The 26,450-nt window shown below is 38.2% G+C and overlaps 1 protein-coding gene across 2 annotated transcripts in view; it reads left to right on the top strand.

The window, feature by feature from the left end:
* The first annotated feature begins 1,106 nt into the window (after nt 1–1,106).
* LOC135249144 (chitin synthase chs-2-like) overlaps nt 1,107–26,450 on the top strand; it is a 35,315-nt gene continuing 9,971 nt past the window's right edge. For both annotated transcript variants that reach the window (XM_064324454.1, XM_064324453.1), the window contains exons 1-13: nt 1,107–1,236; nt 4,710–4,845; nt 5,608–5,790; nt 6,591–7,639; nt 8,057–8,152; nt 8,283–8,447; nt 10,820–10,967; nt 11,713–11,778; nt 16,950–17,184; nt 17,625–17,825; nt 22,832–23,116; nt 23,655–23,834; nt 25,084–25,651. In XM_064324454.1, coding sequence (XP_064180524.1) covers nt 1,190–1,236; nt 4,710–4,845; nt 5,608–5,790; nt 6,591–7,639; nt 8,057–8,152; nt 8,283–8,447; nt 10,820–10,967; nt 11,713–11,778; nt 16,950–17,184; nt 17,625–17,825; nt 22,832–23,116; nt 23,655–23,834; nt 25,084–25,651 — 3,359 coding nt within the window. In that variant the 5' untranslated portion in view covers nt 1,107–1,189. The remainder of the gene's footprint in view (nt 1,237–4,709; nt 4,846–5,607; nt 5,791–6,590; nt 7,640–8,056; nt 8,153–8,282; nt 8,448–10,819; nt 10,968–11,712; nt 11,779–16,949; nt 17,185–17,624; nt 17,826–22,831; nt 23,117–23,654; nt 23,835–25,083; nt 25,652–26,450) is intronic.

The raw sequence follows: 26,450 nt of genomic DNA, 5'->3' as shown, positions 1-26,450 counted from the left end.
CAAACGCTCAATGCTATAGGTATGGGGCATGGGGTACAGATTTATTTTTTTTTTGTGCCCAGACACAAAATGTGAACTCTTTCAAAATGTGTAACAGTTACAATACAATTTAACAGGACAAACAACCCTCTGAACGCATACACAGATTTGACCATCACAAATAAATTCTTAACCTGTGAGAAACACTGCTGGAGTTATAAAGCCTTAAATAGAACACACTATAAATGGGTGAGGATCGCCCAGATTTGGCATCTGCATAAAGGGGTTAACTTTCTATCCATTCTGCCCGCCGCAAACCAGGCATCATGAACATTTCCTGGATAGTGTTGTATAGTCAGACCTTTGACTGGAACTAGATAAGTTAAAGATTCTTTTAAATGCATCAATAAAACAGTGCACAATGATGGTGACTCTATATCCACGGATGTTTATGGCAACAAAAAATGCATAGCCAATCATAAATTTGATTGTCTGTATTGTTTATCAGAGAAGATGAACATATAAACTGGTAGCTAAGAGACTGATGAAATCCCCCTATCCTATAAAGTCTCTTGGTTTTTCACTGAAAGTCTCATTCATCAAATTCAAGTGTTACATTTTTTTCTTCCCAAATGATTTGGAAAATGCATTTAAAGTCATAGCTGTCATTAGTCATCCATGTGGGATCCAATATTGGTAATATACCCTCATATAAGACATGCTTTAAAGGGACACACAAGTTTAGTGTAAAGCAGAACTCCTTCAAAGATACAGGGGGCTTTGACAAGCACACATATATATATGTATATATATATATATATATATATATATGTACATATATATATATATATATATATATATATATATATGCTAATTGTTTACAATTTGTTCACAATCCCCTTATCCTAATTTTTTTTATTTTTATCAAAAGGTGCATCAAGAAACTACAGAGTTTAGAACAGTGGGATTGCTGTCATTTTGAAAGAGTGACAAATTTGAAAATGGCTTCCTTGGTGATCTTTGAACAGTTTTGTAGGTTCCTCTGTTATTACATTCTTCCTCTGCATAGAGATGGACAGTAAAACCAGACTTTGAACATATTAAAAGGCAGAACTGCGCCCTCCCACCATCGGTGAATCAGAATGATGTGATGTTTCTGCAGTGTGTTAAGTCCATGGAATACAGTTGACCTCATACATCTTGGATAGACATGGAGGATCTGAAAAATAGAAGGAAAAAGAGGGAAGGAAGACACAGGTTAGTTGTGCCTGTTCTTTTCTGTGGCCATACATCAATACAATTTATGTTAGTTACAGTAATAAAATAAGTACAGAATGTGTGTATATATATATATATATATATATATATATATATATATATATACATTTATTTTAAGGGCAAACATTTAATACAAACGAAAAATTTACCAGACTATTTTCTTATTTAATTACAGTGATAAAATAAGTACAGAATATATATATATACTGTAATTAAATAAGAAAATTGTCTGGTAAATTTTTCCTTTGTGATAAATGCTTGACCTTAAAATAAAGATAAATTGTACATTAAAAGATAAACATATTAACAGTATTAAACTTCTTAATCTCAAAATCTTAAAAAACTCTAAATAGCTATAGGGTAATGTTATTGATTTTACAAAGTAATTATCTCATAAATTAATTTGCAAATAATATCATACAAATGAATTAAATTACATATTTCAATTATGAATGGTGATCACGACAATATGATGACTATTCTTCACTTTAACATCCATTAAATAACTGCACAACCTTTACTCTTGTACTTAAGTTTCTCAGTCACACACATATTTTACTCATTTACATCTAGCGATGATAATTTACTGGAATCATTTCTTCCTGGTTTTATATTAGCTGTAAATGGGTCTTTCAAGGTAATAAAATCTTATAAGTAACAATGTATACTGATGCGCATTAATGTGTCATAAACATGTTGGTATAAAGATAAGATTTAATTTAAAAATTTTGTCCCCGCAAATGGAAACCAAATGAACAGAATGAAGAGATGGCCCTGTGTTCTCCATAGTGATTAATATCTTTTAAAAAGACACGTTGTCAAAGTACAAACAGGCCAAGTTGCTCATGCATTCAAAGCACTGTTTATAAGTCATTATTTAAAACATACAAAATCAAGGCCAGCCATAAAATTATTGATATCAAAATGAGGGCACATTGGCTATATTACCTCACGCAAACCAGACAAGCTGTATTCCAAAGCAATGTTACCCAGCATTTCCTAAATTATTTAATGTAACTTGGCCCTGTGTTTTTTCATCTTACCAATGGAAGAGAATCTGGTCATTACAACTTTATGTCACATGGAAGTGTCAAATGCCAATCATTTATAGTGGAAATAATCTGAAATTCAGCTGTGTCAAAGGGTGTATGAATTCAGGCTATATGAAAAGCACGTCATGAATAAAAAAAAATCTTCTTCTTCTTCTTATTATTATTATTTTGTTTAGAAAATTGCATTCACAAATAAGATTTTTTATTATTTTGCATTATGTTATACTATTGTACTTATTTGACTGAACTTAATCTGGCCCACAAACATACAATACATTAATGGGGAAAACATGTCTGGATAGGTTTTTAAGATTTTATATTTATGTAATAGGCCAAAATATTTGCATCTGTATTTATTTATTCACCCCCTCAGGCTGTTAGGTAGGAGTTTGAAATCGCCTGTCAGAAGAAATCTGGGGGTTGGAGTTTCCAGAGCCGTTCCTGGGGGACACCCCCCCCCCCCCCCAATAGAAATTAATGCTCTACCATTTTGATCATATTTATAGGTAAAAAGGTGGCTTTTCAGGAAACATTTTCCCTTAATTTGTGGTATATATTTATGTATTTGGATGTAAAGGACTTAAAGTTGAAATATACGTATAATGCAATTGACCAAATATAGAGAACAAGCACAGGCACAGGCAGAAAGCATGCTGAAGTTGAAGTATATCATCGGGAACCTGTGCATGGGGAGACAAGGATTCGGAACCACCCACTTCCAGCAATAGGGGAAAGCAGACTCAAGGCAGAGGAGAGACATGATCCAAGCCGAGGTCCGACACCTGGAGGAGGAAGGGCGAAGGTCCAGGGCCGTGGAACTTGGATCACAAGGAGCCTGGACAAGTGGGTCCTGCCAAACGGAAGATCACATGGCCTGAACTTTGGAGACTGGAGCCCTTTTGCATCTCTTTCCTGCTCCGATCAGTGTACGACACTCTTCCAACACCAACAAACCTGCACAGGTGGGAAATGAGGGTGGACCCACTGTGCAAGTCGAGGGAGAGGCACGTTGGCGCACATACTGGCAGGGTGCAAGACTGCACCAGGGGAGATATAGATGCCATCATGACAAGGTCCTCAGAGCACTGGCTGACATCTTGGAGCAGGAGAGACGGAAAAAGCACCAGACCCACGTGAGATCTGCCCTATCCATCCAGTTCATCAGGGAGAGGGAGAAGCCACGCTCCTCCAAGAAGACCAGGAAGATCCTCCTGCAGGCGGCACAATCGTGGGAGATGAGGGTGGACCTGGGAAGAAAACTACACTTTCCCTAGGTCGTCCAAACATCCCTGAGGCCTGACATGGTCATATAATCTGAGGAGGCGAAGAGGATCATCCTGATTGAACTGACGGTCCCGTGGGAAGACGGCTGCGAAGAGGCCTCGGAGAGTACCAGGACCTGGTCCAACAATGCAGGGACAAAGGGTGGCAGGCCTGGCTATTTCCAGTTGAGGTTGGCTGCAGGGGTTTCCTGGCGCAGTCTGTGTGGAAGATGCTCACAGCTCTGGGAATAGCAGGAAGGGAGAGGAAGACAGCTGCTCACAGGTTGGGGGAGGCAGTGGAAAGAGCCTCTTGCTGGCTCTGGAACAGGCAGGAGGAGTTGACCTGGAAGCCAGGAGAAGTTGACCCGCCAACTGGAGGACATTGTCGTTCAGGGTCGAAACGTCTGAGGAAAGTTTGATGCCACCTGACGACATCTTCTCCTGGCCGAAAGCTACAGTCATAACAAAGTGAATGAAGGTGTTAGTATCTAGATGTATCTAATAGTAAATGCACTATCCAGTAGTATCAGACAGGAAGTTGAACTTTTGCTAGTTTTAAATTACAATTAAAATCTTGACTGAAATTTAGTAGTAATCTTAGTAAGAACTATTCAATACTTTCTGGGTATAAGTATTTTTTTGCTTACATGTTCTTGTATGTTGATGTGTTTTTATGGAATGTAATTGTTTGTTTTATTATTTGTCACATCATATGCTACATGGGTACCTTTTGCAATTCTGTTTTTTCCTTTTTGTTTACTTTTATGCCAGTGTGCACTGATGCACACTTAGCCTACTTTTTATTCTTATTGCAAATTTCTGCTTGTGCATGTTTTTAATAAATTTGCCTGCTCTTTACCTGCCAAGGGACTACAGCTACAGCTAATCATGAGGCAGTTACTAATGGTAATAATACTAAACTGCAACAGGCTGTCCCATTATTGGAAAATAAGGTACGATGGGGGTGGTGATGCTTAACCACACCCAAACCCATTTTATTGAATTGTTTGATGACAAATATAAAATTGTGGAGTACAGAGCCAAATCAAGAAAAGAAAGTTTGTCCCAAAATATACATATGTATTGCTCTCACATATATCAGTATAAGACATCAGTGTAATATTCCATGTTTGTGCAGGGACACATGGGACCCTTTTCGATTAAATCCTGCTGGTTCTGAAAAAGAAGAAAAGAGAAGATGCTTTGTTTTTGCTCAGCACCTGGTGGCAGTGATTGTGGGGCTGCTTGTCTTGACAAGTGCTGTCATCAGTAAGGTAATGTCCTCTGACCTAAAGATTGTTTTAGCCTTTAGCAAAAACATTTTATCAGTAAAGACAAATTCAATCACTTGTTTGGTGACGTGACGAAGTGTCTCATCCCAAGAATGCTTGAGGGTGAAGTCAGCCATTCAAGTCACGCTAGGTACAGGTGTGGCTACAGCATGGACCCTCCCCCAGGTCATCGTCATCTGTGACCACCTCACCTCCAACCACTGCAAAAGGACAATGAACACATCCCTGCTATCAAGCACCTTGCGCCAGACTCATCATTTCCTGAAGCCCCAGCCAATCATGTCCCAGAATTAGCAGAAGGAGGTTGTGGGCACTAACCATAGCCACCATACTGTCCCCCCCCCTCATTTGAAAACTCAATCCATGTAGTCAGATAATTATGAATGTCCCCATTCATTCACCGAATACCCACCTCTGTATTCCTAGCAATAGCCCCTGGTGGGACCTGGGGATGGGACAAATTTAGGATGGGGGGAAGTGATGAGAAAATGAAAATAGATTGTCCCAATTCCCTTTCACAGATTGAGCCCTGTCACACGATCATAATGACACTAATGTTAAAGTAAATATCACCTTGGTTATACAAGTGTGCTTGGAGAAATAAAGGACAGCAGCAAATTTAGTTTTGGGAAAAGATTTGCCCTGTGTCCTTTGAAAAATGTCTTTTTCAGTATTCCATAATCTCTTTATTCCCACATTCACCAGATGAACCTTTCAAAATTAAACATTTCTATGTACTTACAGGGTTCTCTGTTGGTTCTTTGCATGTTTGCAAGACCAAATTCAAAGACAAGCAAAGGCCATCCTTTCTACTTACTGATGCTGGTGTTCTGTCTGGTGGTGCCAAATGTCATGATGTTCCTCAAATCATTGTGGAAATGTGCATTCAAGAACTTTGTCACACCAAACATGAAAACTATGGGAATGGTGAGTTATTCAATTGAACTGGATAAAATCCTAAATACTGTGGCAACTAAATTTCAGTGAAAAATGTGGCATTTGTTGATTTTACTGTTGTTATTGAAGTGACAATGTAGCCACATTTGTTTCATGTAATGACATGAACAAGATTCATATTAAGTGATTGAATAGCATTAAAAACACCGGAAGTATGTGGACACCTGCCATCCAACATGTCATACAAAATTATGGGCAATAATATGGAGTTGGTCCACCCTTTGCTGCTATAACACCCTCCACTCTGCAGGGAAGGCTTTATACTAAATGTTGAAGAATGGGTGCAGGAATTTGCTTCCATTCAGCCCAGAAGAGAATTAGTGAGGTCATGCACTGATTGGGCAATTAGTCCTGGCTTGCAGCTGGCTTTCCAGAGGATTCCAAAAGGTGTTTTGCAGGCCAGTCAAGTTCTTCCACACCGAACTTGACAAAACCATTTCTATATGGTCATGCTGAAACAAGAATGTGCCATCACCAAACTGTTGCCAAAAGCTTGGAAGCACAGAATGGTCTAGAATGCATTAAGATTTTCCTTCACTGGAACTAAGGGGCCTAACCAAAACCATGAAAACAGCCCCAGATAAAGGGGTGTCCAGATAATTTTGGTCATGTAGTGTATGTTGCTTGCATCAGAGTTCCAGAATATAGGCATACTTATTGTACTACATATTGAAATTCTTGTAATATGAATGCATTAGTGTTTTTTGTTCTAAAAAAAAGCTAGGTTACAGTGACTTAATGTTTTATTTGTATTTTATTTTGTCTTACAGATCTGCTTGATTGAGGCACTGGTTTCTCTGGGAACGTCACTACTTGTGTTAATTTCCATGCCCCAGTTTGATTTTCTCACCAACCTCTTTCTCTCTGGTGGCATCTGCTTCCTTTCTTCCCTTTTACAGATCATCTTTCGTTTACAGAAAGAGAGTTGGAAAATCATCTTTCCCATTTGTTCTGTCATTCTAATAATATCTGGCTACAGCCTTTTAGCTGTAGACTTCTATGCTCGAGAATCCTCCTATGTTCCAAATGTAAACAAGGACTGCTATTTGTATGTTGCCATTGCCATCTTTGCATCTATTTTGGTTTCTTTTAATTGGTGGGAGAACCCTTTGCAAGCTAGTGGTCGTATTCAGGAGACACTTACAGAGTTGAATGGCTTTAGAGACTTTGTGTTTGTGATCACCAGCATTTTGCGGTTAGCTGTTATTTCCAGTGTATATACTTTATATTTCCAATTTTTTCAACCTGCTCCTGTGAAATGGACATATTTTTCTCATGTTCCTGAGGAGGTTCAGAATCTTGGGGTTGGGCTATTCTTCCTGCAGGCCTTTTCCTCTGTTGCATGCCACTGGTTTGGTGTAGTGGCTTGTAAGATCAATGCTATCAGATTTAGCTTCGCTTTCCCTATCTTTTTTTCTGGGCCCTCAGTTCTCATTATAGGTGTGGCATTGTTTATAACACAGTCTGGAGATCTAGATGGAATAGCCACAGCGAGTTTTACAAGCTTTTGCTCAAGTTTAGGAAACATTAAAAACCAGAACATGACAGCTGTGGTACTGTCCAAAATATCTGAGAGCTTTTGCATGACATTCCTGAACAGCCACTATAAAACCTGGCCTTTCACAATGCTGGTAATGGAAGGACTGTTCATGTGGCTTGCTCTCCTGTGTGCTACATATTACGTGTGGAATATCAAGGTCCAGAGGATAGAGCGAACCTCTCAGCTGTTTGTTCGCAGACTATACGAATCAGCCTTCATTGATCAATCCATGCTTCTGAATACGAAGATGAAGGTTAACCGAGTGAGAAACCAGGAATAGTAAGTTTCAGCTATAGTCCCACAGTAATTTCTAGTCTTACTCTATAGCTATCCAAGCTCTAAATCTTGATGGGTTGTACTTTTTTCATAGAAGTATTTGAAATGTATTAAATGTCATCTTCATACATTTTATAGTAAATACTAATTCACATCAAGTTGTATTATTAAAAATTAAATTAAATATATAATATATTTTAGAGCCACAGGTAAGTGAAAGAATGCATTGAGTCAAATGAAGTTGTACATTAAAATCAACTTCATCAAATAAATCAATCATCAATAAAAGTATAGATTAGGAATAATTGCGTCAACCTTTTGTGTCAATGTTTTTTACATATTACTCAAAATGAATGGCATAATGAATGCCATTCATTTTAATTGATGATACAGTGAAACACATTTTGTTTTGTCTTTTAGTCACAACGAGCTTGAAAACTGTGTCATTTACCTTTGTGCAACTATGTGGCATGAAACCTATGATGAAATGCTTAAGATACTGACATCGATGTTTAGGTATGTGGAATTCATGTCATAACATAAATAGATGGATATTTGTAAAATATAGATGAATTATTATTATTATTATTATTATTATTATTATTATTATTATTATTGTTGTTGTTGTTGTTGTTGTTGTTTTTAGGTTGGACCGATATAGAGGAGATCCAAAAAAAGAACATAAAGATAATTTTGACTTTGAGTGCCATATATTTGTGGATGACTCATTTAAGAAAGACAAAGACAGTGATTCCACATTGGTTAATGAGTATGTAAATGACCTTACTCATGTTATCATAGAAGTGTACAGGTAGGTAAATAAATTAACTTTTCTAACTATTTGTTTGAAATGAAGTGTGTTTACAAAAATATGTATGTAATATATTTCCATAGTTAGTTTTTATATATGCTTATCTTTGAAATTAATCATATGGCTGTGTGACTTGGTTACAAATACCTAGTGTGTTTGGTGTTTGGAAGTTTTTAGCATACTGCCAGCGTATGAATCAAGCAGCCAAAACCAGACTTCGTTTTTGAAGCTCACTTCCTGGTCTTGTTGAGAGACGTTGCTCACTAGCGCCACTGCGGTTGGCTCCAGTATAGGTGTTCCCATATCCGGTTTCCATGTAAGTCTTCGGTACAAATGTGGTCAAAATACAAAGTCAATAATTTTTTCTCACAAGAACAAATAGTCACAATATCTGTATTTTATTTGTCTTATGACTGTTATTGGGCCGATTTCATTATTTATTGTGTCATTTGGGCACTTATATATTTGTTGTGGACTAATGAGGTACAGTTTGCGTCACTTCCTGATTACTGCGGAGGACTAAGCTACAGTATGGGCTACAGTCTATGGTCATTGGGGTGGGAGGTGGCGCCTCTGGGCCTCGACATTGCGGCTCCGACTCATCGTCCATGGACCACAGTCCACCTGTGCGAAGTCAGAAAATGCAGGCATCCCATTTCGTAGTGATTTCATTATGGCGTGTGCTATTTACAGCTGCACTGATCGACCATAAAATAATCCTCCTCTGAAGTTTTTTCGGTAGCCAAGTCATTTTAATATTTCCTTTAGCCTACTTAACCAAATAATTTGTTGGCAGAAAGCATAATCAACTAACGCTTATTTGCTATATTTGATAGTCCAGTAGGCTATGCTAAAACAGTTCGCAACTTCAGCTACCAAGCCATTTGACTAGCAAGCTAGCTAGCTAACCCTAACCGGCAAATATTCAATCTGTCAAATGTGTTTGACGGCTTGTCAGTCGTGTACATTCCGTAAATGCTTCAGGGATGTGACAAAGCTACTATAATCCCGATTTTGGCATAAACTGCAGAATTTTCAGTTTCACAAAGCGAATTAAGAGTCTTAAGGTAACATACAACACACGATGAAATCACACACAAACAGAATTTAACTAAATTAACCATCATTGCAAGACTGGAATTTAGAAAGAAACATGTTTTTAGCATTTAAGAGACCGACAAGAGAATTTAAGCCAGTGGTTCTCAGAATCGGGCCTGGGGGCTCCTTGTATGTTGGCTTTTCTCCATTGGTTTTGATGATCTACAAGAAAAAACAAATAATTAGAAATTCATTTTTGTCTTCATGCACCAGGTGGAAAACTTGCTCTACAAAGTGCATTGTCATATTTGCACACCTGCAGATCAGTTATTAAAATACTTGGTAGATTTGTTAATCATTACTGACAGTGTTAATTTTTATTCGTTTAAAAGTGACTTGCGAACGATCGGTCAGCTAGCGTCACCCAGCGAGTGAACACCATAAACAGCGGTGGAGTAACAGTTATTGGCTCATTAACTGACTGTGGTGAAAACCTACGGTGATAACTTGCTTGGTTATCACCGTAGGTTTCAACAGCAGGTCTACCAGATAGTTATATGAAAATTAGCCTAGTCAAAAATCACCAGTACACATCTCTGATTGATTGACCATCAGTGTAGTCGATGTTCTTCCCCTGTGGTTCATATTGCTAATGCGTGAGCTAACCACGCTCACTGCCTACCTAGCTCACTGGCAAGCTGATATGCTAGCTAAGCATATTCGGTGATGGTTTGCTGAGAAACATAAATTGAAGATAACTGAATATAATTATATTATTAATGTCATACATGTAACGTGATTATATGACACAGTACAGCCATGGATGGAAATTAAACATTTGATAATTAAAACATAACGGCAGACAGTCAGCTTACCTCGTTCGTTCCGGGTGATGGACTTTTCCGCACCAGATTGTCAATCACACTGTGTAAAAATCACAGAACCTCTGAACTCTATGGTTTTGGCTCCAAATCAAAAACATGGCCGCGCCCACCATTGAGCTTCAAAACGTGTTTTCGAGACCCACGGAGAGTCAATGGGTAACGTCACAGTAGCTTTGTCCATATTTTTTTACAGTCCCTGGTATGAATACACAGAATACCAATTGTTTTCAGGCAGCTAAAGGTGGTAGCCATTGGTAGATGTACTGTAGGCAGCAAAGTCACTGAAATTCTTATTTGGATGGGTAGTATATGGAGAGGCAAAGAAAAAATCATTTATATTTCTTTTGGGTGAAATATCACATTTTTAGGGATATTTTATTTGGAAAAATGTACTGAGTTTAGTAATAATTTACATTTAACAAATATACTGAATGCTTTTTCATTTTGCAGGGTGTTTACAAACAAAGAACCTGATGATGTGTCAATCATTGAAACGCCATATGGAGGTCGATTACTGCTTGTGATGCCAGAAGGAAATATGTTGTACATTCATCTGAAAGATAAACAACTTATCCGAAACAAAAAGAGATGGTCACAGGTGGAAACATTTTTATTAGTCTATTCCCTATTGTTTCCTGCCTCTAGCCCAATGCATGCTGGGATAGGCTCCAGCACCCCCCGTGACCCTGCTCAGGATAAGCGGGTGTAGATAATGAATGGATGGATGGATATTCCCTATTGTTGTATTAATATTTTTTGTGAATAATAGGAGCTTTTTAAGTGGTGTACACGCTGGAGCATTATTGTGTGTTGTCTTTGTTGTCACTGAAATTGTTCTGATGTCTGTTCTTATATATGATCTAAATATCTGTGGAGTTTTGTACATTTTTTCTAGTATATCAGACTCAGTACACAAATAGGAAACACTGATCAATGGAATTGCACATGGTTGGTCATAATGCCAACCACAGAAAGGAGAGTTTCTGTTAACAGGTTATTCCCTGACACATAATCAATAGTGATGCCTATTGTCCATTTCTTGACCGGTACAATGGCTGCACAGGTGCGAGAACTCAGAAGAAGTGATGTAAAAAAAAAGTTGACTAAAAGTAAATGGTGATTGTTGGATGGATTTCAGAGGATTTCCTTGTCAGGGTTCCACTGAATTTGCAGATGATTTTGTAGTAAGCTATTGGGTTTTGCTTTTAGTTATCATTGGGCATTTATAATTGGGAATGAAAGAAACAAATAGGACCAAAGCATTTTAAGCATTTTATTGATCTCTGTCTTTTTAAAGGTCTTTTTCATTATGAACGTTTTCCAATATTTTTTCTGTGTTTCAGATCATGTATTTGTACTATTTGCTTGGCTGGAAAGGCTATATTGCCAAAAATCCTCAAAAAATAACAGTAAGTTTTTCTATTTTCATTTATTACAAAAATAACATTTCATGAAGGTCTGAATAAAAAGTAAGGGCAATGAATGCTTCATCTTTAATGTCATATTCATACCCAAAATGTTTCCAGTTTGTTTGTTTTTTTATTTTTTGGGGGGGAGGGTGGTGATCCTGATATTTTTAATTGGGTGGATTTGAAAAGTGGAAAGTCATAAAAACTAGAGAAGCTCTGATATCATACTTTTTGCTAATATCAATAGCCAGAAATCATTGGTTATATCATAGCCAATAACAGATGATTTATGACATTTATGTCTGAGAACACAGGATTACACGAATTAACGCTAACTACATTATTCTATTGGGACGTAATATGATTACAAGCAAATTAGCTGGCTAGTTCCGTACCAATGACCGAGGTTTAAAAACATTAAATTCATTATTAGTGTGTTTTTAAAAAAAGTGGACTCATTTCAGTAAGGGATGGTGCTGAATACAAATACCATATTTGGCAACTCAAATAATGCATTCTCCCCAAATGTTTTCTCCTCTCTAATTTGGCCAATATTATTCGGATTCTGATCTTTTTTCCCACCTCTTTGATGCGATTCGCTCAGAAGTCAGCAGCAAGTTTCTCAATGTGACAAGACAGGACAGATAGACAGGAAGTGAGAGTTTCCCTTACCAGAGCGCCACCATGGGGCTTTGGGGACTTTAAAATTAAAATTACTCTAATGCCATAAATGCTATATCCTCCTCCTTACAGTGGCGTTACTAGGGTTGGTGACACCCGGTGTGGTCGATCATTGGTGTCATCTGATATTGTCGATGGGGGCAGGGGGGGGAGCAAGGAATTGCGTGTTATGCATTCAAACGACAAAGCGCTTCTCGTCACATTCATACCGCTAATGAAATCAGCCAGCAGTAAACTGCATTGGAGAAATGAGCTGTTTCAACCCGTCGCTACACAAAACACTGCACACAAAATTTAATGCCAGTCATTTCGGTGTCACCCCCCTCTAATGGTGTCACCCAGTGCAGTTTGCACCCCCCGCACCCCCCTAGTGATGCCTCTGCCTCCTTACACGAGTTTCCAAAATATTTGGTCTCAAAATAACCGCGTTGCCAGATAATGGACAATAGGTGCTTTTACCCAGGTGTGAACGTGTAATTATCTACTCCTGTATGCTATTCAGCAACTGAATGATGGCGCTTTGATACAAATTTCCCAATGAATCGCTATTAAAATTAATTTTGCACATATTATCACACAAAATTAATTCACTGCAATTGTGTGATGAAGTTGATTAAGCCTTTAGAGTGGGGATGAATAATTGCGAATGCTGTAGTTATAGAAATGATAGGCTTGGAACTTGCTACTGATATATTTTCAGGTTTTCTCTCAAATTGAAATTTTGACTGAACAGAGCAGCCACGTGACAGCTGTGTGACAAATGTCATTGATCTGTGCGCAAGCAGTCCCAGCAAACCACCAAGCCTGCGAGAAATTATTTAATATTGCACTTTGTATTTCTTTTGGATTATGGGCTATTTCTATTTTGTGTTTTGTCATGCATATTTTAGCGCTTTTCTTAGTGTTCTTGTGATATGCCTCAATACATTTTCCCTTAGCCATTATAACGAAACCGTGATAATATGTTTTTGTAATCTTTATTAAATTAGATCAATGCTGGTGCAGAAATCATCAATGCTGTCATACTGGATATTTGTGATGCCACTGGACATCAGCATGATGGCAGTAGGTAGTAAAAAAATGTGACCTTTCGAGTGTTAAAACATTACAGACACAGGTTGTTGGCTAATGACACACCCAGCACTGGCTCACAGAAACATACCCTTTGCAAGTACAAGAATGTAAATGACGACGCCAGGTTGACGCACTGCAAAGGTTCAGCTTGGTTGTACATACTCCAGGTGCATACTTATGTCCATGTGTGAGGTAATAAACCCAAGTCCTGAAGGGCGCAATCCAGGACAGTTGTGAAAGACTAAGTGGAAAAAAGCACAAATCAAAGAATGGATTCACCCCTTTGTTACCTGCCATAATGGCGCTCGCTACAACGCTTGAAACTGCGGCTCACGCTTGCGTTGCGTTAAAAATGTCAGGTTTTACATTTTAAAACACAACTACAGGTGAAATCAACTTTATGTAAGCAAAGGAGATTGTCTTCACAACATGCAACTTGGTGAAGTTTGAGTAAGAATATAATAGCTGAAGATGTATTCCACCCAGGTAAGCTTTTTTAAAGTTTTTTCTTATCCAAGCTTATGCAAATCAAACATACAACTTCAACAAAGAGGGAAGAAAAAGCATTAACAAACAAACAAAAAAAACATGTTAGCCTTATATTCTGTAGTTTTTAAAAATTTCATTAGGAGTTCATAGCATACAATAGTTCATAATAAAAATGAGGAAATATTTTTTTAATTATAAAAGTATTTTTTTATCATGCAATTATGTATGGTCATTTTAATGTTTACCCATTCATGGATCAGTCCTACCAAAATCCAGAGGTTCATTCTGTTTGTATTTAAGTTTCATTAAAAAAATTCATGATCTCTAATTTAACCATCTGTGATTTTCCTAAAAAATCACTTTCCTTTGATATAAACTTTGGGTTTCTCTTTTCCCGTGGCAGGCTTTAAGTGAGTATATGAGCTCTATTTTCCTGAATCAATGTCGCACGGCACATGGATGCAGTCAATGGCTTGGCGTGTGGGCACACTGGGCGTGGCTATTGAATGTTTGTATTTTTGAGAACAGAGGCGAGGAGTGCACAGCACGAAGCATGCAGTGCAGGTGGAAAATGGGCTGGATTATGCTGAATATATTATTAGTGGGTGTGATAGAACTGGATTCATTCATTGTCAATCAAATGATCTCTTTTCCCTCTAAGTGCACTGCTAATTTCCATGTTCTAGCACTGCGAAGGAATATGAGGATAAGGATATACTAATCAGAAGTCTCTCCCACAATGTTCTTTTTCAGAAGATGCAGAGTTGTGCTGGCACTTATTTAGAAAATTGAGTTTGACAAACTTATTAACAAGAGAGATTCCTTTGAATTTGAATTTTCTCCAATCAGAATTAAAATAAAACATTGCCTAAAAAATGTAAGTTTTAATTTGACATTTCGCTAGCTAAATGGCTTTAACATGCTATGCTATAACTAAGAAACAATAACAATTGTATGTTGAAGTTTTATTAAAGGAGTAACATGGTGGTTGAACGTGACACTTCCCAGTTGTCTTTAGGCAACAACAAAACAAATGTGTATAATTTTTTTATTATTCAGTCATTTCAACGTACTTTAAAACGTATCTTTCTAAGCCTAAATTTCCCACTATAAAAGTTCACCCGAACCGTCTGGGCGTGGTAATGAGAACTGTCAGTTAACTATGATTGACAGACCGTGCCCCGTTACCATAGCTACCCCCATGATATGCGCTCTTTTAGGGAGACTGAATTTTCACAAGCTAGCTAGCTTAGTAGTATATCAAGTATCGATAGATAGCTATGCTAAGGACGTTGACTTGTATCCAATTATAATTTTTGCTATCTAGCTACCCAAGTTAAGATAAAAGCACAACTATAACGTCCTTATAAAAGCAAACTACCTAGCTAGCTAACGTTAGCTAGCTAGATAAATGAATATAACCAGAAATAATCTAATAGTCCTTAAAAGGCACTCTAATTTAAGTGAACCTAAAGTTAGTCAAATATTTGCATTGTCTTGCCTGTAAGCCAGCGGCGCAAACTATGGGTCTCGAGTTATCCATGGGTTTACGGGGCGTGGAAAGGGGAGTGGTTACTGTATTCGTGACGCACCAAGTTGACTCAACCCAACTTTCTCAACCGGTTGAAAATAGGACGAAAATTTAAAACGCATATTTCTACAAAAATACAGAACGGACATATTTAATACTTTACTCATTGTGTTTCTTCAATGCCTCTTGTGCAAATAGCACATAAAACCGAGAAAGTGTGAAAATCACCATGGTACTCCTTTAAGCAAAATAAAACCAGGAAAGATCATACAATGGTAGCGATCCTGGTCATAGCAATAAAATGAAAGAAACATTATCACACACAAGTACATCATTAATCCATAACAATGGCATGAGTTAACTGAACAGAGCAGAATTGGATGAGTTGTGGTTTTGTCATGTTTTAAATACAATTATTTTAATTATTTAAAATAATTGTATTTTAAATTATTAAAATCATAGTTTCCACCTGGTTTCCACCTCACATACAAGAATTAATTTCTTTTTTTTTTAAAGACAATTAACTATAAATGCAAAGTATGCCTTTTTCTGCTTCTGAGATTTATGTCAACATAGACAGCATATGATCCACAAAAACCATAGGCTTTTGATTAGACTATAATCATATTCACATTGCATGGGAAAGCCCTAAAATTAGCAATCCACCATACACTGGGCTACGATTTGTGCTGTACACCTGGTCTGAGCAGGTGGGCGGTGAGGTTGACAGTAGCAGAGTAGACCAACATGAAAATTGCAATGAGTTGAAATAAAATTGCAATGCACTGCTTTATCTTCACTGATACACCCCCAGCAGTGGCTGTCCACCCACTTGGCGAGTCAAAAAATTACCAAACGACTTAGGCAAGTCAAAATCCATGACAAAAATGCCACTTCACCCGTGCTGCAGCTCACAACACGGCAGGCGCCAGCCAGATGATAGAGCCCTACAAGTCAATGCCATTCTTCAGTCAAAAGGATGACTGTGAAGTGCAGTATGAAAGCATGTTTTTAAATGGCATTATACAAAAGCAAGGATTGATTGATGTACTGATGCGCCTCTCGGGATGTCACCCAGGAGCCCTGTATGTCTGCTCAAATTAAAGAAAGATTCTTTGTAAATCCTGTCCTCCCTGGCCCTACCCCTAACTCTAACCTGAACACCCTTACAACAATGGAAATTACTTAAAAGATGTTTTAATTCTTCATTTTATTGCTCCCTGCCATCTTTTTTTTTTGCCAAGAATCATTTTAGAAACATTTTTGGCCAATTTACAACAAGCAAAAAAGTATTAAAACAACACATCAGGACATAATTTACTAATTTCAGTTTACCGGACCTTTAACTATATTCATGTTTACTGTTTACTTGTATTGTCTGCACTGCCTTTTACAGAGGCAGAATGATCCATGTCGTGCAAGTCTTGTATCTCTGGATGGGGAAAGTTTCCTTTTGCCAACATATGGCAATGACAGCAAGAGAAGGCACATTTCTGATGACAACACATACATTTTGGCATTGGATGGGGATACTGATTTCCACCCAGCAGCATTGATCCTACTCGTTGACCGTCTTAGAATGTACGAGAATGTGGGGGCAGCATGTGGAAGAATCCATCCAACTGGAATGGGTAAGGCGGTGTGGTGTTCTGTAAGTGTGCTTCATACAAGACCACATTTCCAACTGTTTCAGTGGTATGGTATGCAAATTGACCTCTAATCCCTGGATCATACATGCAGTACCTCACCAGAACCCATTAACATCTTAATCCAAATGGCTAATCCAGCTGCATGATTCAATTTGTAAAATGAAATTTATGCATATGTATTTACTATGTATTAATATCTATAATAGTGTAACATCATCAATAGATTCATTACTAAAATTAGTTTTAAAGAACAGTTTTGTCAGAGTTGGAGGTTGTTGTTTAATAGCTGGCAAATCAATTGTGTTGCAGCTGTCATAGAATGAGATTTCCTCTGAATGAAATACAAATGTGAAAGTACTGATGTACCATTTTTCTCATTACTGTGTAAACTTGAGCGACGTGAGCTTTTTTTTTCATTCCAGGACCAATGGTGTGGTATCAGAAGTTTGAGTATGCTGTGGGGCATTGGCTCCAGAAAACAGCTGAGCATGTATTTGGGTCAGTGCTCTGCAGTCCTGGATGCTTCAGTCTGTTCAGAGGGTCAGCACTAATGGATGACAATGTGTTGAGAAGATATACTACAACTGCTGGCAAAGCATCGGAGTATGTTCAATATGATCAAGGTGAACTTTCATATATTTTAACAAGTCAAATGTACTTTAGATTTGACTGTATTACTAGAAGAACTGTGAACTGTGGGGGTGTAAATTCAAATAAATAATTATTGAGCTAATTATTGGAGAAAACATACTCACAAGGGACAGTAATCTCATTCATGTTGAATGAAGTTTACTTAACAAATCTGACATCTTCAGATTAACACATTGGCCATGTACACACTGCAGAAAAACACGGTCACTCCTCACTGAGGTGCTTAATCCTGTTAAGTTCACACACAGTTTGGTTGTAGAATATAGTGACAACCACCTTCTACAACTGCAGTCACTACCTGAAATATTCAGGTATTGACTACTGAATTTAACTTTGGTTGCTGATGGTCTGTGCAGTGTGTACCAGAACCACACCAAACAACTAGTTGTTATGAGTGATGTAAGGTGTATGGCAAGCTCTTCTTAACATTTAATAGCATGACCGGATTCAAATTACACATATCTGTGATTCAGTTGTGACTAGGCAAAAACGCTAATTTAAGATATTTGTAATTACATTTAGACTAGGAAGACTGAAGTCACTTTGGCCGATAAGTTGTATGGAACCTCCAATTAAAGATGTCTACTACAAGTTTTGATTATCTAAAATGTGAATTCCAGATATCTCCATTTAAATGATGACTAATCGTAACTCAAATTCGAGATATCTCCACAATAGTTCTGACTAGTCATAATAAGTGAAACTAAGATATTACTAGTCAAAATACAATTGCAGGTATCTTGAACTAAATATCTTCTGACTAAACTAAAGTGAAGATATCTTGAATTTGAGTTATTACTAGTCAAAAGTCCTTTTAAACACTTTCTCCCAAAGCATTTATAAAGGCAATTTTCACCTGGGTGTAATACTTTAAAATAAAGCCTTACAAATTTGTGCCAACACACAGCAGAGAGCTTATGACATTATTTGAAGGGTACATGTGTGCCATCAAGACTATGTATCAAAAATCTAGGAAATATGTGAAGAATTATTCATGGTATACATAAAATATATACTTATATACATAAAATGTAACTGTACTGTTTATTTCACAAAATTTGCATGAGCTAGCATCAAAATTATTCTAAAAAAATTACCCCCAACCTTTCCACCACTGCAAAAAAATATTGAGCAGATAACTAAAAGCAGTGAAATTTAGCAAGGGTTTTTCCATGATGTCCTAAAGCCTCCAAATTGCACATTTTGTATAATGTTTTGAACACATAATCTACACCACAAAAACAGATTCATCACTCAAAATCATATATTTTGAACAGATAAGAGGAGAAACATCTTTTAAGTGTCAATATCTTAGAAGAATTAACATTATGTTCAGTGCTGAAATACGTGGGTTAGCTGGCAGGAATGACAAGTGAAAATTAGTATTAATTTGGATTGAACTCACTTTGGTGTTTCTAAAGTTACTGCTGCGAACCTATTGCCAGGAAATTCGTCCATTTGAAGCTTTACAAAAGAGAGAGAGAGAGACGGTCTGTACCTCTGGCAGTGACAGTGACAATTGGAGCTTGCATCTGCAAGTGTGTTGTTCACATTCTGAACATGTTAATCAAAGGAAAATTATGTGATGTAAAATTGTAAACATCAACAAAATATATATCTGCGCTATTTGCACAAAAAGAACAACTAGCCAAACTTGTCAAGTCTTGCTGAAAAGCTGTTGGACAAGTGGCATACAGAATGTTGATGTGGAATAAGAAGAAATAATAGTGCGAACACTATCTCACTTTTTCAATGAACTTAAATGCCCTCCAGTGGGGCCATAACTTTGTCTAGAACCCCATCTTTGAGCAAAGCTCCATGTTATAAACATGAAAATGAAGCCACTAATTGAGATACACTTTTTCAAACTCTTCAAATACTTTTGTTGCAGTGGGTTGGGGACCACATAGAGACTAGTAAATAATTTACTGTTACTTCAATACTGTTATTTCCCGGTGTTAAGGGCAGAGATTTGTTGTGTTAATCAAACAGAATTCCGTTAAGAGAGTCGTCGTTTGGTGATGTGAGAGTCCTGCGACGGTTATGTTTTTTCCCTGTTCTGTGAAGATTAAAAATAAAAGGACATCGCATGTTCTTTGCAGTCAATAAAGTCTCACTGAGCTTTTATTTCCAACAACTCCTACATTGGTGACCTCATATCACTTTAGGACAATTCCAAAGACGTTAATCGAGATGGCAACAAACACAAGCCGTGCTTCCTCTTCAGAGAGCTGTTCATGCAGCAGCTACCACTGTAGGTAGTCTACTCTTCCATTACGAACTGGCCAGGGAGGCTGACAAATTCTTCTCTGCAAGCCATCAATGCAGCGCAGCCACGCAGGGCCCCACCCACACTAAGTTAACACTCCCTGCAGATGGCGTTGCCACAGGATGTCCCCAAAACCATGGTCAGCATGCCGTTTAGCCTTTTCGAATATCTTCCGCAAGCCATTCGGTCTCAAAAACACAGCTCAGGCTTTCCAACGCCTGATGGACACCGTGTTACGTGACATGCCATTTCTATTTGTCTACCTGGACGACATCATTATCGCCAGTGCCTCCAGGACAAAGTACATGTCTCACCTACGGGCCCTTTTTGAGCGCCTCAGTCAGCACAGCCTGATCGTAAATCTGGCCAAGTGCCAGTTTGGCCAGTCCTCCATCGATTTTCCTCAGGCGCCGCAAAGGACGGGATGGTACCACTGCCATCGAAAGTGGAAGCTGTGTGCAATTTTTCTCACCCCCTCACTGTGAAAAGCCTGCAGGTGTTTTTAGGCAGGGTAAACTTTTACCACCGGTTCGTTCCCCGGGCGGCTCAGCACATGTAACCCCTTTACGAGGCCCTCAAAGGCAAGCTCGCCAAGCACACAGTTGACTGGTCTGAGGAGGTGACCAAGGCTTTAGCGAACATGAAAAAAGTCCTGGCTACTTCAACCATGCTGGCTGCCCAATGTGCTTTGCTATGTCCAAAGTTTCCGAACCATGGTCAGCCCATCAGCATTCTTTCATCATGGGGTTCATGACAGACATCCAGCATGTCGCTAATAAGGACAACCTTGTCGCTGTCTCTCACAAGCCGTCATCAGCACCTTGTTATTGTCACGGGTTGGACTACCTTTTAACCACCAGAGGGTGCCAAAGGCTCTTTGTTGCTCTGGACACTGGTTAGCCTCCCTTGTTATGTTGACCCAGCCCTCTTGTTAACTTGCCCACCTGTACCTCATTGTCTGTCATGTGCCTTGTTTTCTCAGTGTATTTAAGCCCGGTCCTCTGTCTATGTCTTTTGCTAAGTCTTCCTGATTCCTTGGTGTTTCTCAAGCTCAAGCGCCTTTTTTTGACCCCGCTGAATAGTTTGCCTGATTCGACCTGGACTGTTATCGGTATCTCTTTTGGATTTTCCCTTGCTGGTGTGTTGGCTGTTTCACGGACTGATCTGTTGTGTTTGACTTTGGCTCTGTTTTTTGGATTACTTACTGGACTTGTTCAGTCTGCTTGTAACTTTTTCCCTGCTTAGGAGTGTTATCTTTGTCTAGTTCGAGTTTTTGAATTTTTGTGTTTTTTGGTTGTGGATTAAAGACCTACTGAACTCCTACTTGTGTTGCTCTGCACTTGAGTCACCTCCAGTCTCTGGTAGCGCAGTGGACTAGGTGTTTGTTGCCACACGGGGGACCAGGGTTCAAGCCCCCAGTCTGACAGTTATTGACTATGGCCGCATGCCAGTTGATCAGGCTTCTGACTTGGAGGTCCAAGTCTACCAGACGGTCATCACACGTCTTCAGTGTCGTGTTCGATGACACTGGCATCACACTCCTGTGCAACATCTCCACTGGGGAGACACGACCTGTCATGCCAGATGTGTGGAGATGGCAGGTTTTTGACACCATCCGCATCCTTTCCCACCCGGGCAGGAAGCCATCACAAATGTCTGCTATACAAAATACTGCTGTACTAAAGAGAGCATGAAGTAATGAGATAAATGAACTAAATGGATTCTTGTCAAATTGAGTTGAAAATAGCGCCCAACCTAGCTAACAGCGCTAGCTTGAATATGAGCAGAGGCATTTCGGATTACAGACACATACACATAGACAAAGGAGTATATTCCGAAAGTGAATGCAATGTAAGTACATTACATATAGACATTTAAAACTTAATTCTGAAGGATGTATTTGATTATCTGATATACTGTTCTGAAAGCTGAAGGGGTATACGATTTTCATGCAAAAATAAACAAGACCGGGTAACCGTATAAAGTACACAAAAAAAATAACATTTTATGATGGGGATTACTGTGTAATACCAGCTAGCTTTGACATAAGTGGCTGGGTAAGGTTAATCAAGAAGCATCTGCACTTTATCAGCCTGTGTTATTGTAGCTAGCTAGTTGGCTACTGTTTTAAAGGAGTTAAATAACTGACTTCCAAAATAAATATAAATGAGGTCGATAACTTCGTAATTCGACTGTAGTCTAATGTGAGCAAGTGCTTTCAGAAGCTGAAAATGACCTTAGTTGCTAGCTATTCTCAGTCTGTGGTGAAGTCCTTTAGCCAGCGTTTCAAGCAAAGTGCATTCAAAATTCACAGTGGAGATAGTAATGGGTGTAATTTATATCGTAGAGCAAAACATGAAACTCTCTTAGGCATATGTTAACCACAGTCCTTATTTTCGTCAAAAAACGAAATCCCTATGGGGAAAAAAGCATTGGAAATCTACCAAGGTAAGCCATGGCGGAAGAAACGTCCGGCTTGGCCTACACAAATGCGTCATCATTGTAACACTCTATTCCCCATGAAGCTGGCAACATTGTTGTAACTGAATAGTACTTTTTTGAATTAGAGTCTGGATGCATATATGTTTGTCAGTAGTTCAGTGCATTGGAAAATATATCTGTGACTTGATCAGGTTAGTATCATAATCTGAGTCCGCTACACCCATGGTGCCAGTGATATTGCTAACTTCTTACTCCTTATTGGATCAGGTGAAGACCGCTGGCTGTGCACCCTTCTCCTGCAGCAGGGCTGGAGAGTAGAGTACAACGCAGCCTCAGACGCGTATACCAACGCCCCACAGGAATTCAAAGAATTCTACAATCAGAGACGGCGCTGGGGCCCTTCCACCCTGGCCAACACTTTGGATCTTCTGCATAGTGGCAAAGAAACATCCAAGAGGAATTCTTCCATTTCCAATTTGTATATCCTCTATCAGATGTTCACTGTTGGCTCATCCATTCTGGGACCTGCTTCTGTTAGCTTGATGATAGCAGGTTAGTCACGTGACACATCCAATTGATCTTTTCTATGAGTGAGTATCAAGTTCCCATTGAACTTCCAAAGAGGCAAATGCATAGGTACCATGACACAATAGAGACACAGTTAGTGCATGCTTGTTAGTATTTGTAAAATTTATTTTTTTAAAGTGAATAAGTTAATAAGAACTGAGGTGGTCTGCTAAGGTCTTTTGCTAAAAATTCCAGTTGGTGAGAATTCCCCATAACATTCATACTTACGCAGTCTTCATGATAGATTAGAAAGGTCACAGATTTGTGTTTATTGCTAATCTGGTCTCACACCGTACTTGCACAAAGGTATTTTGCAACAAAACACCTAAATAGCGTGGACATTAAACATTAAAAAATCCCAACATAGGACAGCCAAACATTAGGTACCTTCTACTACCAGATATTGTAATACCTGATTGTGCTTGACTTTGCTCATCATTTAGACCCAGTTATCATTATTATAAAAGTAGCAAAATGCCCTTGTATTCTTTAAAATGGATTTTCGATGTATCTTTTCTTCTAGGTGCTTTCCAGTTTGTGTTTAAAATGGAAGGGACAATTGCCATCATTGTGTCTGTCATCCCACCTGTTCTCTATATACTTATCTGCTTTATCACCAAACCAAATTTCCAGATTACTGTCGCAGCCATTTTAAGTGTGCTTTATGCTTTCCTGATGACAGCCTCATTTTTTTCCATCATAGGTAAGCACTATTTTGTAATTCCTTTATCATATGGCTGTCCATAGGTGGACAGCCATATGACAAGTACAAGGGTCAGAAAGTAGAAGTCCTGCCTTGTGTTTCTTCCACCCATGCACTCACTTATAACTTAATATAACATATTGAAATTCACTAATTAGTTCTAGCTCCTGGCTGAAGAATTGTGCTAATTAGCAAATCCATGTGACTGGAACAAGATCCTTAGGAGTACTTTTACTTTCTGAACCTGGATTTTCCTTTGACTGTCTCTTTTAACAGATAAGCAAAAGGTAGGTTATTGAGTAATTCAGAGCAGATACGACTACTACTTTTATACTATCAAATGGAATTTGGACAATTTATGTGGGAAAATGTTGCTGGATCTTTGTAAATGAAAAATCTTTGTCTCTTAGTAATACAATTTGAATGGATTTGTGAAGAATGACTGCAGACATTTAACAGATTGCTGTTGTCACCTAACTAACCCACATACATTCATGACTTCTTTTGAGGAATTTGAGGTCACTGTCATCTCTGCACTAGCTACTTGATAAATAATTATCTGTCACTGTACATTAATTATCATAATGAATCACTGAATTACAAGTGAAGTACCTGAATATGTGGACTGACTTTGAAGTTAATGTATGCCAATATTTTAAAATGACACTTGCATGAGATTGTCATTTATGGTGTTCAGCGAATTGGGTGCAATGTTTCATGTTAATGTTGCAAGTGATCATTATGATGGAACAGAATAGTATAGAAGCCACTGGAGACATTCACTTTGTTTTTACTGACCCAGTATTTTCTAGTTGTGAAAAACTATAACCAATGAAAAAAAATATTGATTGGGAATAGTGTGGCTATGTTTTGCACATGTAGACACATGTTTTTGCACGTTTTTTTAAGTAGATTAACAGATTAAGATTAAGATTAAGGTCTCAAATCAGATAGTCAGGAATTTTAACCGGCCCTGTTCATAATTAATGAACGTGAACAGCAAAATACAAGGTTTTGTAAATCTCAAAGTTTTTGAATGTGTTTTGTATTTGTTAACCAAGAACTCTGCTTTGGGTCTGTGGTAGACAATTTATCTATAAACATACCGATTACTTAAGTAGGCTTCACATTAATTGCTTTAATACAACAAAGAAATACATGAAATGTGTAATGTTGGATTTATATATTTGTGTTCTAATTCCATAGAAATAGGTTTGTCAAAATCCATTGGCTTTTCTTGTGTTCCCAGGTGACATGGTCATACAACAGACCTTCATCACACCAACTGGCATCTTTTTGGTGTCAATGAGTATAATGTATCTTGTCACAGCAATACTTCACCCCCAAGAGTTCAGTCTGATTGTCTATGGCTTGATGTACTTTGTCTGTATTCCAAGTGGTTACCTCCTGCTTACGATCTACTCACTGGTCAACATGAACATTGTGTCATGGGGTACACGGGAATCAAACCATGAAAAAGCAGAGCAAAAGAATGTAGGGGTACTGTGTGACCGCAACTGCAAGCTGTGCTGCTGGGATGTTCATCTTGAGGTTACCCAGGAAACCGAGAACTTGGTCCTCCAGCAAATGCAAAATGCAGTCAGACCTAAATCAGACCAAAACATCACAGTGCCTGAAAACCAACCAAGCACAGAAGAAAACCGAAACAACTTACATCAAGAACTCACTTCAAACACAAAAAATCAGCAGAACATCCTTATGAAGGAGACTAGCTTCAAGCATAGACTGCCAGACACCAATGCCATCTCCAAAACTGAGAAGGAATCTATAACAAAGATGGAACAAGATGATGGAAGGTGAAATTCCCAAAATTTTATTTAGTATTTTAGAAAAGATGATTATTTTATTTTTTTCTACAATACACATCTGGATTATTAAAAACACTGATACAATCTCTAAGCCCTTCGGTAAAATGGAATAAACACAATCATGACTACATTCACACACTGTAATTATGCCCACCAGTTTGTCTCCGCTTGTTTTCTAGCATTGTACTTCAGTCCTCCACCGACTAGAGGTCACAACATTCTTTGTCAAGCCTCTTCTCAAACAATTATGCCATTTACACTGCCTCAATAATCCAAATTGATAAAAGCAATTGCCACTAATTAAGCTCAGATGATGATTGACAGTGATGTTTGCAAGTGATATTGACACGTTAAATTCAATGTGACAACTTCCATGGACGTGCGGCAGTATTTTGAAATGCTGTATAGGGCATAATAGGTTGTATTATAGTGTTGTGTTAATGTGGAAATGCCCACATAGCATATAAAAATGAGGGCAGTTATATAACATTTAACTCAAAACAGTTAAAAGAAAAATTTACAGAATCTCATGGCACACCACTCTCATGGCACAAAAAACCGTGAGCGACGTACTGACGTTGATGTGATTTGCCAACAGTAGGCGTAAATGTTCTTTTGGGGTTTTAATTAAGCGATATGCATTTTAATGACATTTATTTTGGCATTTGTTCATTTAAGTTTTTTTAATTCATTTGAACCTTAAAAAATTTTTTAAAGGATTTTTCACACGGCACACCTGAGTGCCGCGGCACACCGGTTGGGAAACGCTGAATTAACTAACCATGGT

The sequence above is a fragment of the Anguilla rostrata genome, chromosome 2 (genome assembly GCF_018555375.3).
Source record: "Anguilla rostrata isolate EN2019 chromosome 2, ASM1855537v3, whole genome shotgun sequence".
NCBI lineage: Eukaryota > Metazoa > Chordata > Actinopteri > Anguilliformes > Anguillidae > Anguilla > Anguilla rostrata.
Note: the sequence above shows the minus strand (reverse complement) of the source record. Positions and strands in the feature narration are given on the sequence as shown.